The sequence below is a fragment of the Dendropsophus ebraccatus genome, chromosome 1, assembly GCF_027789765.1.
Source record: "Dendropsophus ebraccatus isolate aDenEbr1 chromosome 1, aDenEbr1.pat, whole genome shotgun sequence".
Classification (NCBI taxonomy): domain Eukaryota; kingdom Metazoa; phylum Chordata; class Amphibia; order Anura; family Hylidae; genus Dendropsophus; species Dendropsophus ebraccatus.
In genome coordinates, this window is record NC_091454.1 from 194,573,219 (window position 1) to 194,592,629 (window position 19,411).

The 19,411-nt window shown below is 40.6% G+C and overlaps 1 protein-coding gene across 1 annotated transcript in view; it reads left to right on the top strand.

Moving 5' to 3' along the window:
- Positions 1–19,411, top strand: part of LRRTM4 (leucine rich repeat transmembrane neuronal 4) — a 527,460-nt gene that overhangs the window by 42,695 nt on the left and 465,354 nt on the right. The window contains exon 3 of the mRNA XM_069957993.1: positions 4,849–4,855. Within this exon, the coding sequence (XP_069814094.1) occupies positions 4,849–4,855 (7 nt within the window). The remainder of the gene's footprint in view (positions 1–4,848; positions 4,856–19,411) is intronic.

Consider the following 19,411-nt stretch of genomic DNA (forward strand, 5'->3'; position numbering starts at 1 on the left):
ACTTTTGAGTATTTTTTTATACATTCTATTGTTATCAATGGTAGGCTTTTTTGAATCCACTTTGGTGTAAGGTTGGTTTAATTGAATGCAGCAGGAAAAAGGTTGTTTTTATTTTTTTATTTTTTCTTATTTATTTATTTTTTTTCCCTGGGAGCTGGGGAACGTGAAGGAAGTCCGTTCAAGGATGAGATACAGTATGAATAAGCCTTTTTCCGATGGCAGGAGAGAGTGCTTGCCAAGTGGGGCAGATAGGGACAAAACCCTAGAGATCCTTTAATGAAAAGGGCATTCTGTGCCTGTTGTGAGATTTGTTGGCCATTATCGCTCAGTTTTTTTATGGACTAATGAAAGGATTTATCCAATAATAAAAAAAAAAAGGGATTAAAAACAAACAAGCAAACAAACAATAATAAACAACATCACAAAACATACAATTTTTTTTTGGTCTGGAAATCAAGAGGAGCTAAAGCCAAAGATAACAACTCAATTTGTTTCTTGGACAAAAAGACCGAAAAAGATCTTGTTTGCTTTGACTAACATTTTGATACATTCACATATGATTTGCCTTATGGAAAGATAAGACTGCCTTACTTCCAAAATGATTGACAGTCACCATTTTTTTTTTTTTGTAACGTTATATGAGGACCAATCCTAAACTAAACCACATATTGAACTCATGACAAATGAAAATGGTTCTTTTGCTGCTTCTTTATCAAATTAAAAACAATCTTTTCCAATCGGTGATTGGAGACGACTAAATCCATGGATATTCATCTGGCTGCAGAGGTTACACAAAATCCTTTCAGTATTCCACGCCTGATTGCTCAGGGAGGCTGAGCTGGCTTAACCCTTTCCGTGCTGAAGGGGTTAACAGCAGCTCGGCACATTATGTGTGTGTTTTTTCTTTCTTATTTTAATGCTGGGGTGGTGACTCCGAGATAAAAAAATGATTAGTTTTTTTTTTTTACTATGTATTTTAATAATGATAACACTTACAATGCAAACAATGGCAATTCTTGTATGTTTAAAGGAAAGGACATCTACGGTAGTCCTGTTGAATATGTAATAAAAAGGGAGGGAATGACAGGGCACACAGGTGGGCATTCACTTGGCATTATGTAGGCAGCCTGAGCCCCTATGAGCATATTCACTGAACGCCCCCTGTTGGTCAAAAGACAGCTGGGAGGCTGGGATCCCACATTCTGCCAACTGATCAACCCTGACTACATTGCCCTTCCACTGTGTTGTCTGCTTGGCTGCTGTTCCAATACTGGCAGTGCTGAATAAGCCCGTCTGATGTACAATATGTCAAATTACACACGTTGAATTTGATTCATGTGATACAAGTAATCTCTTTCCTGGAAAAAAAAAAAAAAAAAAAAAAACATGTGATCAAACAATTCTGTGTATTGTCTTCCTTTGACAATTTTTGTTGGTAGTAAGAGAGTTGGAACGAGATGCAATCACAGGTTTTGGAGCACCGACATACACACAGATGACTAAGCTAGCCGTAGACTGGATGCATAGTATTTACAGAAGATGTCATATCTAGTTATAGCTTGTGATTGCATATGCTTAAGGAATATACTGTATACCAGAGATAAGTGGAGATGAGCCTGTTATTTGGGCCAACATACTATGTGATCTCACAATGTACAAGACGTGAAGACTTTAAGCAAACATGCTATCTTAGTAAGTACTGCATATTACCCTAATAGCATATTAGTTATACAACATGTGTGATCATTTGACTACTTTGAACTCATACTACTTTAGCGGCATATTAGTTATATGTGTAGTCTACTGTGCATGAGTAGGACATCAGGTATATGTGTAGTCTACACTAGTAGCACAATAGATATATCTGCAGTCCATATTAGTAGTATATCAGATATAGGTGTAATCTATAAGCAGCACATCAGGTATGTGTGTAGTCCAGTAGTGGATTATAATAGGGGCGTTTTGGGCGGCAGCCCGGGGCCCTGAGCTCCTGGGGGCCCATGACCACCAAAAAAGACTTATACTTTCAATGGTGTACTGTCTCCTGGCTACACTTCTGCCATGATTTGCAAAAAATCACTGTTTTTTATGGCAATTTTGCACAAATCAGGACATCATGACATTATCTATCCTGTACTATGAACGCCAGGCTAGTGCTGCCATAGTTACAGTGGGGTGGGGGGGCCCAGGCTTGGTGAACAGCCCGGGGCCTATGGTAAAGTTAATCCGTCCCTGGTGTAGTCTACACGAGTAGCACATGAGTTTTATGTGTAGTCTACATTAGTAGCACATCAGGTATATGCACAAACTACTGTACATTAGTACTTCATCAGGTATACATTTAGTATATATTAGTAGTTCATCAGGTACTGTATATGGGTAGTCATTAACTCTTAGGAATGTATTGTATACTACCATAGTAGCACATTAGTTGTATGTGTAGTTTTCTTTCTCTTATGGTCACACATCACATTAGTTTCACATTGGATATACAATATTGGTTGCTTACACTTCTACCACTTTGGTTATATGTGTAGTCATTTTAATTCTATGAAAAGACACACACAGTACTACATTAGTAGTTATATGAGCTTTGATTAGTGTTGAGCGAGCACTAAAATGCTCAGGTCTTCGTTACTTGAGTTATGCATTCGAGTACCGAACCCCATTGAAATCAATGGGAGATTCAAGCATTTAACCAGGTACCTGGTTCTTCTTTAAAGGATCTGTAAACAAACTGTACAAAAATTTTAAGGAAAAACAGTTAAAGAGAAAAACAGCAGGCAGGTGGGGTGGGTGAGAAAAACAAAGTAAACTCACCCGTCCCTGTGCCTCCATTGCGCCACTCTGGAGTCCTGTTCATCGCCACCGGCTGTCATCTTCTGCAGGAAAGCGGGTACGTCACATACCTGGCTCTTTCAGCAACAATGTCATGAGATGGCTGAGCGACTGCCTGCTCAGCCAGTCAGTGACTGGAGCAGTGTCCCACCCCAGTCACTGATTGGCTAGGCGGGCAATAACGCAGATGGGGTTGTGACATTGCAGCTAGGAGAGCTGCAGGACATGGCTGATGTGAACGGGAGCTACAGAGGCAGGTGTTTGTTATTTTCTCACCCACCCCCGCCTGCCATTTTTACAGGAACTTCTCCTTTAACTGAAAAACACAATAGACCTCCGGTGGTATGCCGGCCGTCAATTGACGCCATACCGACAGATTTCTAATGTGTCTTGCAGTAACCCGAGCACCACAAGGTGCTCGGTCAAGAATAGCGCTTGATCCAGCACTATGCTCAATAGAGTATGCTCGCTCAACATTAGTACCAGTTTTCCTACATTAGTTTTCCTACATTAGTAGCACATTAGTTATATTTGTAGTCGTTTTACTTTTACGCATACATACTACACCAATGGCACATTAGTTATAAGTGTGGAAATTTTTAAATAATAAGTAATTAACACCTATTACATTAACGGCACTATTTTAATATAGTCATTTTACGCCTATGAGCGCATACTGTATGTATGCACTTATATTACATTAGTGGCACATTAGATATACGAGTAATCATTTAGCTCCTATAAACACGTGTACAGTTATAGAAGACCAGTCTGCAATGACCGCTCACCTTTATTGATTGTTTTCCTCTGACTGCTCAGCATTAGGTCCCCCCCCCCCTCCACCGCCCAACGTCAATAGAATGTGAACCTGATTCGCTTTGACAAAGTCCAACCAGCATGGCTGCAGCAGTGTGATCTTGGGAGACGTTACACTATCTCACAAGATCATGCTTTATCCTGACAGGGACCTATGAAGAATGGATGGATCGAGATCCAGAGAGAACAACAAGCAGCCAGTCTGCAGCAGAGCAGCAGGGCTGGCGATATATAGCGGGCTGTTGTCAGAACAGAGCATGACCGTGTGAGAAAGTGTGTGTCATAAAATCACGCTGCAGGGGCCATTCTGAAGCTGTTCCCATTGATTGGTTTAGGTTTAATATCCTATTGACTCTGAATGGTGGAGGACTTCTAGATGTAGATTTACGTAAAATTGAGCTTATTGGGGGCCAATTGCTGGGGGATTTCATTATGTTTGGCTCCTTTTTGAATATATATATATATATATATATATATATATATATATATATATATATATATATTCATTCCATACCACCAGTAATGACGGAGCAGAACTCTGTGTGTCCTATCCTTAATATTTCATGATACATTTTACAGCTACTTAAATGAACCCATACGTTGGTGTCTTCAATCCCCAGTTATAGTGACGGACTTCATAGATAATGCTGATTTGGTCCGATACATTGACTGTCTTTGTAGTATGCTGGTAACCTCTTTAGATATTAAATAGCTGATAACAGAGAGCAACTGCACCCACCTGACTAGAAAATGGAGAAAGAAATTGAAATCTATAGACTCTTCACTGATATGATAGAAATGTAGAAATTCTTTACGAAAAATCAATAGCCATGAATGGTTGGTAGCAAGAAAACGTACCGACTGCATTGATCTCAGCTGTATTATCATATTGTTCTCGTATGGTCATTACGCTCACGGTATGGCAGCATATTGTTCTCCTTAATAGGTTGGACTTTTGTTAGGAGTAAAATCTTAAAGGCACATGTATGAATATTACAGACAAGTTAAAACTTTGCAAAGAATTAAGAAGCCAATAAAATCTCAGTGTTACTAATAATTAAAGGGGTTATCCAACATTAAAAAGACATGGCCACTTTCTTCCAGGGACAGCATGACTCTAGTCTCCAGTTGGGTGGGGTTTTGCAACTCAGTTTCATTGAAGTGAATAGAGATTAATGGCAAACCACCCCCGAGTTATGCTGTCTTTGGAAGAAAGTGGCTTTGTTTTTCTAATGCTGAATAACCCCTTTAAATGTTCAGTTTAGAAATGGTGCCTATAGCAACATGTGCCAGCTACATGACCAAGCAGCCCTGGGCTTCATTGTCTAAGGATTAGGAGCTGGTTGAACTATTCTTTACAGCTGCATTATTTTTGTTTTCTGCACTTTTTGCCTTCAATGCCTGTCTCTCTATGTGTGCATGCATACTGGGATAGCAGAAGAGACAGGCATTCATCAGACTAGCAGCTCATGCCTTAGTGGTTAGTACATTTGTTTTATATTGACAATACATTTGTTTTATATTGACAAGGCCATAAAAATATGTTTTACCCCAGTTTTTCTCCCTATCATGTTCTAGCTGCTCTTATGTGTTATGGCTTTTGTAGCCACATGTGTCTTAAAGACTATTTTACATGCATGGTGACTATGATAAAATAAATTCACATTAATGCTTAATAAACATGCCTTGCCTTCAGAGGCAGAAGAGCAGCAATCTATAGTTGAAAGGAGAGGCGGAAGAGAAGCAACCTATGATAGAAAGGAGCAATCCATGGCTGATAGCAGAGAAGAAGAGCAGCAATCCTATGGCTGATAGCAGAGCAAGAGAGCAGCAATCTTATGGCTGATAGCAGAGACAGGAGAGAAGCATTCTTATGACTAATAGCAGAGACAGGAGAGAAGCAATCCTATGGCTAATAGCAGAGTAGGAGAGCAGCAATCTTATGACTGATAGCAGAGACAGGAGAGAAGCAATCTTATGGCTGATAGCAGAGACAGGAGATAAGCAATCTTATGGCTGATAGCAGAGTAGGAGAGCAGCAATCCTATGGCTGATAGCAGAGACAGGAGAGAAGCAATCCTATGGCTGATAGCAGAGACAGGAGAGAAGCAATCCTATGGCTGATAGCAGAGACAGGAGAGAAGCAATCCTATGGCTGATAGCAGAGACAGGAGAGAAGCAATCCTATGGCTGATAGCAGAGACAGGAGAGAAGCAATCCTATGGCTGATAGCAGAGACAGGAGAGAAGCAATCCTATGGCTGATAGCAGAGACAGGAGAGAAGCAATCCTATGGCTGGTAGCAGAGACAGGAGAGAAGCAATCCTATGGCTGGTAGCAGAGACAGGAGAGAAGCAATCCTATGGCTGATAGCAGAGACAGGAGAGAAGCAATCCTATGGCTGATAGCAGAGACAGGAGAGAAGCAATCCTATGGCTGATAGCAGAGACAGGAGATCATTAATTTTATGTCTGATAGCAGAGGTAGGAAAGCAGCAATCTGATGTCCAATAGCAGAGGCAGAAGAGCAGACTGTTGAGCATCAACCTATATATTGTTTAGACATTTTATATGAAGGTGAATTTTGGTGTCTTGAATTGCATAAATAGATGTTCCCTATGTAATGTAATAGTTGAAAACATTCTGTTTACACAAAGGAGCCTATAAGAAACCCTTAAGGCTGCAGTGATCTTCAAGCCGCCCTAATACAATGTATTTTGCTATCTAGAGAGTACAGCTATATCCTAAAACTTGATAATTTCCATCATGTTTCAATGTAGTCCCCAAACAAAAAATTGCTGATCAAAAGCTTATTCACTAACACAAGCCCATAGTATGGTCTCCTAGCATGTTTCATAATTACCCCATTAGAATAAACAGGTGATCTCTATTGTGCAAAACCAAAATAAAATGTTGATCTAACCTATGTAAACTACAGAACCAAAGAGATGCCCTTCTCTGGTATTATTACACCAACTCCTGGTATGTCACCAAGCTTTTAGCTCACTACTAGAGATGAGCAAATTTTGAGCACTTTGAGGCATTTAATTATCGGTGGCTGATGCAGCCCTAAGGCTGCCTGGAAAACATGGTATACCAGGACTCCCTAGGGCTGAATCCAACCTCCACAGCCACCGATAATCAAATTTCCCAGTGTGCTTGAGATTCTCTCATCTCTGCTTACTACACATCGACTTGACTGACTCAATGTTAATACGAGAATGTCAATATTTCCATACACTAATTTCTTTGAGTAGGTGGAGCACTCTTATTTCACTAATATATAGTTATAATAAAGGTCTACATAAATGACGCATAGGTAACACCATGTTGTTCTGGAGCCTTCAATGCACAATAGAAAAGCTGGGAAAATGATTGTGGGGGGGAGGCAGAAATGACACCCTTTGTCATTGTTTTCATGGTACAGATTGGCAGAGTAGCTAGTATTCACTTCCAGTCATTCTATTGATATTATAGTTATTCTTGCTATAGCTATGACTACCATGATTAAACACATTTATTTTGTATAGATAACTCCATAGATTTGCAGACGTCTACGGTTATATTTTATAATATGATGGGAAAGAAACAGGTAATTCCTGGTTAAGTTCCATCTAAAGTTCTTTATATAGCAGTAGATAGTATTGGCTGGAGTCCATGAGCTTAGACACCTGTTGGTTGCACAAAAGGGGCCCTCCATAGTGTTCTGTAAAGCCTCCACACTCCATTGGAGCTCCTCAACCTTGGAAGCTTCAGACACATATAACGCCCCTTAGAAGTAAAAGGAGTGGTAGAACAACAACTATAGTATAGTGAGAATTACCTTGGCACTCCCAACAACTCGCTTTTAGACATGTCAAGTGATCTGTAACAGCGTCCTTCAGACCAAATGCTACTGGTGGTGCTCTTCCCACTCAGCAATAGACAATGTTGTCAAAAGCTTCAATTGAAAAAAAAAAGCAGCAGAGGCACTCACCAAATGTAGCAAAATGTAGTTTCTTTATTCCTTATTCAGGCAACACATGTGGAATGGATGAGCATACAGGCTACTGCCTGTATTCTTATTCACTCCACATGTGTTACCTGAATATTGATTAAAAAAACTATATTTTGCTACATTTGGTGAGTGCTGGTGCTGCTTGACTTTCAATTGAAGCTGTTGAAAACAAGAATTATGTTGGGAATGGGGGGAGTTTTAGGTGCTTCAAAAATGGAATATATGTGGAGTTTTACTTGAACTGTACAATAGATCTATCATTTTTTCCTCTTATTGTCACTTGGCCAACCTGTTGCAGACAGTATTTATGAGAATATCTGAGCTGGTTTCAGGCTAGTTTACCAGTATTTCTCCCCTCCTGCAACCCATTTGCCAGTATGAAACGCTCATGTGATGAGTCCCTCACATTCAATAAAGTATACATCAAGTTCTTGTAACTGGTGTTATAGCCTGTAAGTCATGTAGGTGGCAATGGGGCTGGTGGAAATATGTATAGATCACCCAGTACCTGCTCATTTAATGTCATTAGAAATATGGTGTTATGTGGCGGTAGTGTAGCAGCACATACATACATACATACATACATACATACATACATACATAAATACATACATACATACATACAGTCAAGGGCCATAGCCATAGGCTGTATAGTATTTATGTTGTTCCAGACCTTGGGCTATATGCAACTCCTTCAGCCACCAGAATTCAAATGACGAATGATGAGACAATTGTACTTTACACCAGTTTGATAAATCTCCCCCATAGACTTAAAGTGGCTCTGTACCCACAATCTGCCCCCCCAAAAAAACCACTTATACCTTCAGATAGCTGCTTTTAATTCAAGATCTGTCCTGCGTCAGCCCTGTGTCAAACGGCTGTGGCCTACAGAATCTGTGCCCTAACTTTGCACCACCCCTCCGTTCCTCCTCCCCACCGTCCTCACCATTAGGATTGCTCCAGGCAGATTATCTCCTATTCATTAGCTGTGTGAATAATGAACATGGGCTGGATCGTTAAGGCATCTGTGCAGTGTTCAGCATGGAGAAAATGTTCCAGTGGCATTCCTAATGATAAAGAGGGTGGGGAGGAGGGACGGAGGGGTGGTGCAAAGTTAGGGCATGGATACTCTAAGCCCCGGCCGTTGGACACAGGGCTGCAAGTTTAAAAGTTGTTTTTTAGGACAATAACTGCATCACCTGCCAAATGGACCCCAGAACACATCTTTGATTAAAAGTAACTATCAGAAGGTACAAGTGGTTTGGGGGGGCAGATTGTGGGTACAGAGTCACTGTAACAATACTCCATGTGTCTGCATTATTTTGATAACCCTCTGCCCTTGGTTACGTCCCACTAAACTAGGCCAGACGTGCTTAGTAAAATCTCCAGGAAGTACCAGCAGTTGGTGTTAACCATTCACCCCCTTAATAGGGCATATCTTTTCAACACTGTCAGAACTGATTGAACACTGTCAGGGTGACATACACTATTAACTTTCATACATTTTTACAAAGAAATAGCAGAGAAGTGATACAATATAAAATTCTAATATAAAATTCACTCATTCTGTAACTATGATCCGTGCATGGAATTCAGAACTCCCGACATCACTAATCATTATGATCATGGAATATGTGAATGCCCCCACCACCATCACCCTTCTATTTTTTTTTTTTTTTAACAAATTTAACTTTATATTTTTGAAAATATTTATTACTGTGTAAAAATAATAAAATCATAATTTAATATGTGCTCCTTTGTATACAATAAAGGTCACCATGGTAACTGGAATTTTAGGGTGACATCACCACAAGGGGGCAGGCTGCACTGATATTATATCACCTATTAACAACATGTTTCACATGAGCTCTTTTCTACCAGGCTTTTATGTTTGTACGATCTGATATTCTTCTTCACAGTGTGGCATGTGTTGCACATTAATAAGAATCACATCCAGATATGGTGTTTACATGAAGCGACACTAATTAATGAGAAAATTGGATATGTAACGAAAAAAGAGAATAACAAGATACATAGCTAAAAAAAATCTGTACAGGAAGGTATCTGAGCCTGATGTGATAACCGTCACAACCTACTTACATCAAGGCTGTACTTTTCCATATTATGATAACCTTCAATCTAAGGGCTATCTTTCTCTCTGTAACCCATATTGCTAAACCACTTCATTGGCTGTAGCTCTATATATTGTAAATAATTCTTTTCCTAGACTCTTTATTCATTAAAGGGAACAGGAACATTAAAAAATGCACATAATGCACAAATGATACTTGTATTGTTTGTAGGGCCATGGAAACAAATATGCATAAAGTATATTTGTGCTGTCGGTTTCTAGATTGCACACGCAGTGCATACTTACCATCACTGCTGCTGTGCACTGTGCACTGTAAGGTCCCGTCCTGCTGCCGCCCTGTTTACTTCAGATACATTGACAGCTGGAGGAGGCGGAACGGTGTCCTGAAGACACAGTGGCCGCCGCAGAGCAGTACAGAAGCTGACAGTGCCAGATCACACAGCAGCACTGATGGTAAGTATGCACTGCCTGTGTAATCGGGAAACTAATTGCACTGATATATACAGATCTGTGCTGTCAGTTTACATTTACTATCGTCATATCTTGTTTACACAGGAAGATGTGCGGCCAATAACAATACATTTTAAAACAGTGCAAATGACATGATTAGCTGGGGATCGGGTGTTTTCACACTTTTCAGGTGATCGTTGTCACTTTTACTCATGCCAATTATTGTCCGCAGGAGCATTTCTAGTAATAGTTGACCCATGTAAAAGGCGTAATTCAGGAGAAGAAACCTTCAGTACCGTGTTTCTCTGAAAATAAGACCTTTTACTAAAAATAAGACCTAGCTTCATTCTGCAGACTTTTTGGAGTTGGCTTAAAATATAAGCCCTACTCCAAATATAAGCCCTAGCTACAGTCAGCTCACCAGACCCCTGACACTGGGGGCTGAGCATCAGCCAATCAGGGCCAGACCTGTTATGCTCCACCCCCACCTGCTTAACATAAGCTGCGGGGGAGGCAGCAGTGGTAAGAAGGTGCACAGTAGGGGACATTATATATTGGTGGGTGGTATATACAGTAAGGTATACAGTATGGGGACTACCTATAGAGGGGGGATGTATACTCTATGGTGGAAACAACTACAGAGGGGGAGGGAGGTTTACAGTATGAGGGAACAACTATAGAGTGGGGAGGGAGGTATACAATAGGGAGACTACCTGCAGAGGGGGGATGTATACAGTATGGAGAACGAACTAAAGAGGAGGGGGGGTACAGAGTATGGGAACCACCTACAGAGGAGCTTACAGTTCAAGAGCCTAACAACAGTGAGACATACAGTATGGCGGCTAATTACCATATACAGTAGGATTAGAGTGTAGGGACATACCAAAAATAAGCCCTACCCTGAAAATAAGACCTAGCCCCTTTTTAGAGAGAAAAATAGTAAAAGACCCTGTCTTATTTTCGAAGAAACACCATGTTAAAGAGAATCTGTTACTAGATTCATATATGAAGAAGGCATAGCACAATAAGCACTCAAGAGATCCTACAGTACCTTTCAGTAACGCGTATGTGGCTTAATTTTTCTGCAATATCCATTTAAACGCAGTAAGTGTCAAAGAGGTGTGGCCTAAGGTCTGCTGTGCCCTATGGCCTACAGCAGACTGTGCCCCAAATTCCCAACATCTCATACTGCATTTACAAAGAATGTAACGCCTACATTTTCTTTGACCAATTTTCTGACTGTAATTTCACTTTTTTGTACATTCACAGCATTTATTGACATGCTTGACAGCAAGGCTCATGGACATAGACCCTTGAGATCAATGTGAAGCATTACTGAGCACACTCTGTGACCTTTGAAGAGGTTCTTGGTTCATATGCCAATCCTGAGGTGACAGTTTGCTTTATAGACATTGAGGGAAAAACAAGAAGGTAAAAATGAATATTGTAGCTCAGTGCAGATCATGGCTCATCATAACCCAAAATGTATTAGGAGATGACTAGTTTAGAAAACAACAAAAATACATACAAAAAGGAAAAAAACACACCCTTTACTGTTGTTATATGTGGAGCCATCCAGTGGTTATGATGTTCTTCTAACGAAAGGTAAGGGTAATATAACTGCAGTTGCATATGGAGTGAACCGCCCACTGAAGGATCCTGACTTTTGTAGAGAAGGAAATAGTTTATATAAATTATTGAAAAAAATATGTGGAGATATGACAAAAGTTTGGTCTGTGTATTCTGTCTTCCAAAGACAAAGAGCGAGGAGCGAAGTGCTCAACCATGTTTGTTCTAGCATACGCAAACTGATCAAATTGTTTAACATAAAAAAGTTTTTTTTAAAGCTACAAGTATACTTTGAAACAGTTGAATTATTATTATTATTATTATTTTATTTTTTTTTTTTTAGTTCTGTTTCCCTAGAATCAGCACCACCCTAATCCATAGGCTGTGTGTGGTATTACACCTTATTTCCATTGAACTGTGGATGAGCTACAGCACCAGACTCAGATAACAGACAAGAGTACTGTAGCTCTGTTTCTGCAAACAAAGCAGACCTTAGTTTTTTAAACCTAAAAAACCTTGATATTTAGGGTTTATAACAATCTGGGTGACACAGAAGAGCGTTGCTTAAGACGCTTTAGTGCTTTTATCCAACCTGATTTTTTTTTTCCATTTTATAGGCATGCCTGACACAAATCTTATATCTGTCCATGTTATGTCACTATAATAAATTAGCATATATTATTAAAGAGCATTCACATGCAAAAAAGGCTTATTAATGTCCCATCCAATACACCTGACGTGACGGACAGTAAGACGGTATGACTTATAGCGTGCGCGGATGCACTGGCTCTTCTGTAGAGTTTCCCTGGGAACTAAGTTTGGCAACAATTCCAGAAGTGATTTTCTGCCCTCAGTATTTTAGTACTGTAATCCCTTTTTTTGTTTTTTTAATACTGAGCAAATGTTCAGCAAGCGCCAAACTATATGCAAAGACCATTGAAAGCTTCCGCTGAGAAACCAGATCAAACACCAGGTGCAGATGACGCCACCGCTATTATTAGACGGATCCTGGATGAGGAAGACCTCATGCCGACATTTTGGGGAAAGAATATTAATATTGAATGAGCCTTCTGGTAGGAATTGGCCCAGAGATCAGGTTCCCAATGATCATAAAATAAATTACTTCTAAATGAAGACAATATCACTACACTCTGTTTTATCTACTGTAACTATAGGTTTCCTGCAAAAGCAGCTGTTTCACATTTGTATGTAAATCGTTGTGAAAATTCAGTAGAATTAAGGGAACATCTCGGATGCAGTACCGGGCACAAAGGGAGAAAGATATTCCTTCTCTAGACATAGAAAAGTGTCAGGGTTGTATAGGGCTAGTCCCTGAGTTGTCTATAGTACCTGAAATGAGTTCCACCAGTTGGGCTCCCAGTGGTGGGGAAAGGTCCTAACCCAACTGGAGGTCCTCGAAGGTTTCAAATTTTTCAGAGGTATTTGACTGAATGTTACTCTCACAGACTAGTGGGAGACATGAGGCTGGACCACAGGCCAAAACAAGGCTGGTACAAGTTTCAAGATGTTTGGGTAGGCCTTGTTAACAAACTCTGGGAAATTCAGAGGAGCAAGAGGGCACCAACCTGTCAGGTCAGGGCTTGCTTGCTCTATGTTCCCCGATTGCTGTCGGAGCGTTTAATAGCGCGTAAGTGGTGAAGGGGGTGGGGGGCACGGGAAGCTTTAGCGGGCCTGCCCAGGCGACCATTAAATCATCCAGGCAGCCCATAGAACATAGTAGCGGTTTGCCACCAATGCTCCTATTACACAGAGCGACGGCAGCAGATCGTTGCCAGGCTGATCGTTTGTTTTTCAGCGTGTTGAAAGACAACAGTCAGCCGATATCGTGCATGTTGGCTCATCATTATCTTCTATTACATGAAGCGATTATCTGCCCTAACGGCCAATATCAGCCAAATATGGCCAATGATCGCTTCGTATAATAGTCCCCATACACATTATAGTTTTGTTGGCCATATGATCGGTTATCACTATATAGTGTTTTGGGCTCTCCCGACACTCCACTGTCAGATGATGTCACTGGATATAGAGGTTAGATATGATGGCAAATCCCTGCCCAAACCCCTTTGCAGCCTGTCTGAGGATAAACCCTCCCTATAGAGAATACAGAACTACACCCCTAAATCTGGGTGGGCTTATCAGCTGGCTAGTCAGGGTTAGGTTTAGGCCAAATAGTCTTTCACATTTGGATATGGCAGACTGTTATTTCCTCGGCATTTGTGTCTCTGTATACCAAACTAGGCCCAATGGCAAATATCCTGAAAGAGGAAAAGGCAGCCCCATGGATTAGTTTTCTGTTTCCTTGTTAGTTAAAGGGAGTTGATTAAGGGTTTTGTTTGGGGCCCCTGTAAGGGTTATGAGAACAGAAAATGACCAGGATATATTCCCTGCACCTTGTAGAGAAGGACATGTTATGCTATACATATACAAACAGAACCACAGGTAATTGAGTGATCACCAGAGACTTCTGCCCTGATTGGTGGATCTCTTTCTATCCCCCAAACAGGGAGAGATCTATCGCTTGGCAGGGTGGGGGAAAGCCACTAGAGACAGCCCTGATGACCTGTGGTTTAGGCTGCTTGGAAAGTGATGGCAGGTTCCCTTTAAGACAGGTGTCTATATATTGTTCTTGCATAGGAACCCTCTGCCATGTGCAGTATAGGAGAAAAAGATATGGATGAAAACTACTAGCTAATATTGATCTTGTAGATGGTTGGTGTCCTTTTTTTCATCCCACAGTTCATAAAAAGGGGGTATAGCCGGCCAGGGGTTATATAGCGGCTGCCCTGTCTCAATAGTTTGTGCACTCTTGGTTACAATTAGGACAGGGAGTCTTGTTCAGGTTTATACCACTGATAAAGAAGAACTGTAGACCATCTACTACCACCAGGGGTCTCAAAGAAACCAATGTGTTTTTCTTTATGGCATGTACTCTCACAGTCACGCATCAATATATATTTTTTTAACCCGCCGTTTTGATCCCACACAGGGTAATGGTCCATTACTGTGCAACAGCCGGGGACTGAAGCACTGAAGTCGGCCTTCCCCTCTGTGACACAGTTCAATTGATTCTAATGGAGCCATGTCACAGAGGGGAGGGGGTGTTGTCAGACTTTGGGCTGGTGGGCCAGCCTCCAGTGCTTCATTCCTCAGCTATTGCACAGTAAAAGACCATTAACCTGCATGGGATCCGGATGGCGGTTCAAAAAAAGGACTGTGGCACCTGCATCCCCCTATCGCCGCCAGTCTGTTCATGTAAAAAAAAAAAAAATCAATGTACTAGTGGTACATTCGCTTTAAGGAAATAAGAGTTTGGTCACATGCGAGCAAATAGTTGGATACAGTTGGTGTTAGAGATTATCCTGGGACTTCTCTCTGGTAGAGAGATACAGTGTTTGGACACAGAACTTTTCCGATGACTGCTACAACTAACACTCATACAGGAATATTATAGGGCCGAAACAATTTTAGTAATGGATGAAATACATGTGTGATATCACGACCATATTGAGTATCTTATACTCCATGTTATTTTCTATGATAGAATAAAATTGATTCTTCACCAGATTGAATCCTAAGAAGACCATAGATATGGAGTGAATGAGCAATTATTTGACACTCTCAGGCTCACACCTCTCTCAGATACCCTTTGGCTGCTATAAGACAATACACAAGCTTTAATATGAGCTTGGCTATAAAATGTGGTGTTTATTATAGTCGAAGGCATAGGTGTCAAACTCAGGCCCTCCAGCTGTTGCAAAACTACAATTCCCATCATGCCTGGACAACCAAAGCTAAAGCTTTGGCTGTCCAGACATGATGGGAATTGTAATGGCCGTGTCTTTAAAAAATTGGATGGAAAGCCTTTCCAAAGTAGATAGGTAGTACAAGGGTTAAAGAGCCAGCTTTGTGCGCTCAATGGGAAAATGTTGTGGAGTGCAGAGAAGCCCTGCAGGTGGTTTGTTTTAAGTGCCAATTCATTTATTTGCTGGCCTTGGTAAGGGCTGGTGATATGGCACCGGAGATGTCGCATCCTTTCTTAGCCTCCAAATGTCAACAGGTCACTGGCAGAAGGGATGGGCATTCAGCAGTAGTTGTCATGGAAAAAAATGGCCGGTGCCAATGACTTCCATTCTACTTGAATGGTAATGATGCGTTTCCTAATTAAAAAGTATTACTGCCTGAACCCTATGTAGAGTCCGCCTGTCTCCATCCACAAGAAAACCCTGGTGCTGCACAGTATAGGAACTGTACATAACAGGTTAACATGAAACTGGGTAATGGCAGATAATGAAGCAGAAATCCTATTACATGGCTGGGATATATAACGGCATTGTGGTTTATTCACTAAAGTGCCACAGTCATTATCAGCGCGTAATACCATTCACTTAAATGCCCTTTAAGTATTGATAATGACTCCAATCCATAACAAACGTATTCTATAATAATTTCCCATCTTGCAGGGAGTGCACTGGCCTTATATATATAACATTACATCCCTTTATATTTAGATGCTGCTTAAGAGCCGACTGTCTAAAACAGACAACTGTCCCCAGATACCATCCAATCTTCTGCAGACAATTGCCTGCTCTCTACCTTTAACCTCTTCTGATCGTAACACATCAAACAAGCAATCTGGCCTAGTGATACACGTGTAGCTGTATCGCTGGTAAGTGCTCCGCCATCCCACATTGTATCATGGTTTACAGGGCAGCCTACTTACTGGCTGGCTATGTATACTCAATATGACACTGGCAAGTCATTCATATGGTGGTGGATAATTTTGCATGAAAATCATATCTATGTATCTGGATATGAGATAGATAGATAGATAGATAGATAGATAGATAGATAGATAGATAGATAGATAGGAGATAGATAGATACTATATATGGCTATATACGTCTGATCAGTGGTTGTGATCCTCCAGCTTACACTTGCTATTTGATTGAAGCTCCAGGTTGTGCTGCTTACTGTACTGTTTAAAAAAAAAAAAAAAAAAAGAAAAAATTTTTTTTAAATCTTTATCATTCGGAGGTGAGATGGGTGTCAGTGGTCACACTGTGAAACGAGATGTGAATATGGATATAGCACTCAAAAATCTGCAGCACTCACAAGTCTTTCTAAATCAATTCAGTAGTTTATACTTCCATTTTGGACATGGGAGAATAAAATACTGAATTGATTTGAGAGACTTGAGAGTGCTGCGGATTTTTGAGCGATAGATAGATATTTTACAAGAAGCTGTGTGCATCCATGAGACAATAAATCACTGTTTTTCATTATTTTGGAGTGCTCCAGTTGTATCCTTCTTGTGGAATATCTATATTACACAAGTGGACCCAGGTGTGACAGCCGGCACCCGATATACAGTCACTAAGAGTGCTGCGGACTTATCTTGTATATAGATAAATAGATAGATAGGAGATAGATAGATAGATAGATAGATAGATAGATAGATAGATAGATAGATAGATAGACAGAGAGACAGACACTACATGAAGAATAAATGGATTGTCATATAGCTTAAACAAAATCTTGCATTTTATTCACTTGTCCTACCATGGGGAACCATTTTCAAGTACACTTCATAGAAGTTAGTCCTTCAAAATGATATAATGAGCACTAAACTGATGCTGCTGAGATGAGAGTGAAGCATTGATTTACCTTTCTGGGACAATGTAGATCTTCTGGTGATTAGATACAGCTTGCCAGTACACAGTTTTTCTCCCTTTCTCCAGCATAGAGCAGGTGCTGAACCCCACTCCCCATATCCTTTCTGGTTCTCGTCTTGCCATATCTGTTACTAGAAACTTTTTAAACCTTACAAGAGACAGTAAACAGCAGACTGCAGGGGAGGGCGACACCTAGTGGCCAAGACTTAAGAACAGTTTTCTGGGTGTAAGGAGTTATTTTTGGTTAGTGAAATAACTGATAGAAAATTTAGGCTATCAAAGGGAGGGAAGGTGTTTGACCATTTAAAGTTACTGAACATGACAAAGTGGAAAAGGTTGGACCATGACAGACAGAAGAAATGGATCACAGAGAGTGACTTATTGCCACTTTGTCCATAACATATAGTCGCCAATATCCCTTGTACTAGATATACCTACAGTAGTTTAACTCTTTAATAGAGCCAATAGAACTAACAAAACCACAGGAATTAGTTAAACAAAACAGTGAAATTTCCCAGGATTAAGCGATCCCTATGAGAATCGAGCAAATCCTTCAAGTGTAACAAAGTACTAATTTTCTCCGGGCTCCCCCACCAACTCTCAGACTGCTTGGAGAATTCCCACTGGGACCTTGGAATTTCACCAGAGTATAGAATAAGTTCGGAGAGGTGACACACTCCCAGGCACCGACGCAATTACCCAAGGTGAGGACACAGTGTATTCATTTTTCTCCTATTCTAAATATGACTTAAGATTTCCCCCTGAGATTATCAAATGAATGAAGACAACCTTGGCTCTGCCTATAATTTTCCCAGTGATTCTGTATCTCCGGTCTCCCAGGGTTCAGAGATAAAATAGCAGGAAATAGGTTGCAGTGGAGAATATATCCAGTTTTGAGGCTGGAAATTAGATTGAATTCCTAGTGCTGAATTGTTAAAACGGGTTCCCCATGGGTTTTCTGTGATGGCCCCGTAGGATTTGATGTACGAATGAGATGTTATTCTCTCTGACCCACTTATTCTGAATGCTTCTTGGTGCGTATGAGAGTTCTGGAGGAGCTGAGTACATATAGGATCAGGAGAGGATATAATGCTGGGGAAATATTATCTCTAAAATATTGGCATCATGATCACCTTCGGGGGAAGGGGGGGGGGTAATAGGATTCTATATAGTTACCTGTGGGCCACATCTAAATTGGAGGAAGAATATGAGGCACATATAGATGATTGTTAGGACACTGCTACATTGTATTCACTTATTGTATGAGAGGTACAACTTCCCAGCATCTGGTATGACGGCTAGGCTTGGTAAAAGATTTTATATTTGATTACGGCACACACAAAAGGTGGCTAATTCCCTCTGTCTGTCCTGTTCTGGGAAAGATGGATAGATAGATAGATAGATAGATAGATAGATAGATAGATAGATAGATAATAGATAGATAGATAGATAGATAGGCATGGATAGTTAAAAAATACATATTGAAACAGATATTGATAGTAGAGAATAGATATGAATAAATAGGGATAGATTCATAGAAAGATACAGTGTGGGACTGGGGTATCTGGGGCCCACCAGAGGAAATGATCCTAGGGGCCCACCAATGAAGAACCAGTGAGAAACATGTGAGTCAGTGTTTGTGCACGTTCTAAAGCTGGGGGCCCACCGGAGGATTTTCTGCTCCTCTGTTGGATCAGTCTTACACTAGATAGATAGATAGATAGAACTCAAGGGTAAACATGAGGTTGGTGCCAGCGGTAAAAACACCTTTGAGGACCATAGGTAGCACCGCAGGACTCCAAAAGACTGTGATCAAACTGTGCTTTTATTTCTCCCACAAATGCATTAGCAACGTTTCTGTGCAACATTAGGACCCTTGAAAAGCTTGGACTGAAACGTTGTTAATGCATTTGCGGGAGAAATAAAAGCACAGTTTGATCGCAGTCTTTTGGAGT